The 513-nt window shown below is 48.3% G+C and overlaps 1 protein-coding gene across 1 annotated transcript in view; it reads right to left on the reverse strand.

Annotated features, from left to right (window-relative positions):
• The window catches only part of pde11a (phosphodiesterase 11a), a 40097-nt gene extending 39937 nt beyond the window's left edge, over window positions 1-160 (reverse strand). Inside the window, 2 exon segments of the mRNA XM_035676477.1 lie at window positions 1-4; window positions 6-160. The exon segment at window positions 1-4 is cut by the window's left edge and continues 576 nt beyond it. Of these exon segments, the coding sequence (XP_035532370.1) occupies window positions 1-4; window positions 6-160 (159 nt within the window).
• Window positions 161-513: the final 353 nt, after the last annotated feature.

The following is a 513-nucleotide window of genomic DNA, read 5'->3' on the forward strand; positions in this document are numbered from 1 at the left end:
CGGGAGCTGCAGCCGCCGGACTTTTGCTCGCCTGGTGATTCTTTAGCCATTTCTCCACCATGCTAAAATTCCCCTTTCTGTTCAGGTAGTCCTCGAATAACTCGGGATGCGAGTCCAGAAAACTTTCCACGTCAGAGAACACCATATTTGGCACTGCCATGTCTGTTCTTCATATGGTCCTCAGTGAACCAAATCCATGAAGTCGCGCAGAGAAATATCATCTATGTTGCTTTACTGAGGGTTAAAGTAGAGAATCATTAGAATGCCATAACTTCCTAGATGCATGATGCAGGAAACACCCCTGGAGCTCTGGCTACATATCCAGTTTCCACTCTGTGGGGAGAAGGATGGAGACTCCCTTTGCGCACCAGCGTATTCCTCCACAGCATCTCCACTCCGTTCACTTCATTTGAAACCATTAAAAGCAGATCTAAGCAAAACAGCGTGGAAGCAAAGTGGGGCTCGCGTACACCATCACTGGCATTGGAAATCTCACCGAGAGCCACTACCGAG

This window comes from Morone saxatilis, unplaced genomic scaffold, assembly GCF_004916995.1.
Source record: "Morone saxatilis isolate NCDOM2014 unplaced genomic scaffold, NCSU_SB_2.0 Contig5, whole genome shotgun sequence".
Classification (NCBI taxonomy): domain Eukaryota; kingdom Metazoa; phylum Chordata; class Actinopteri; family Moronidae; genus Morone; species Morone saxatilis.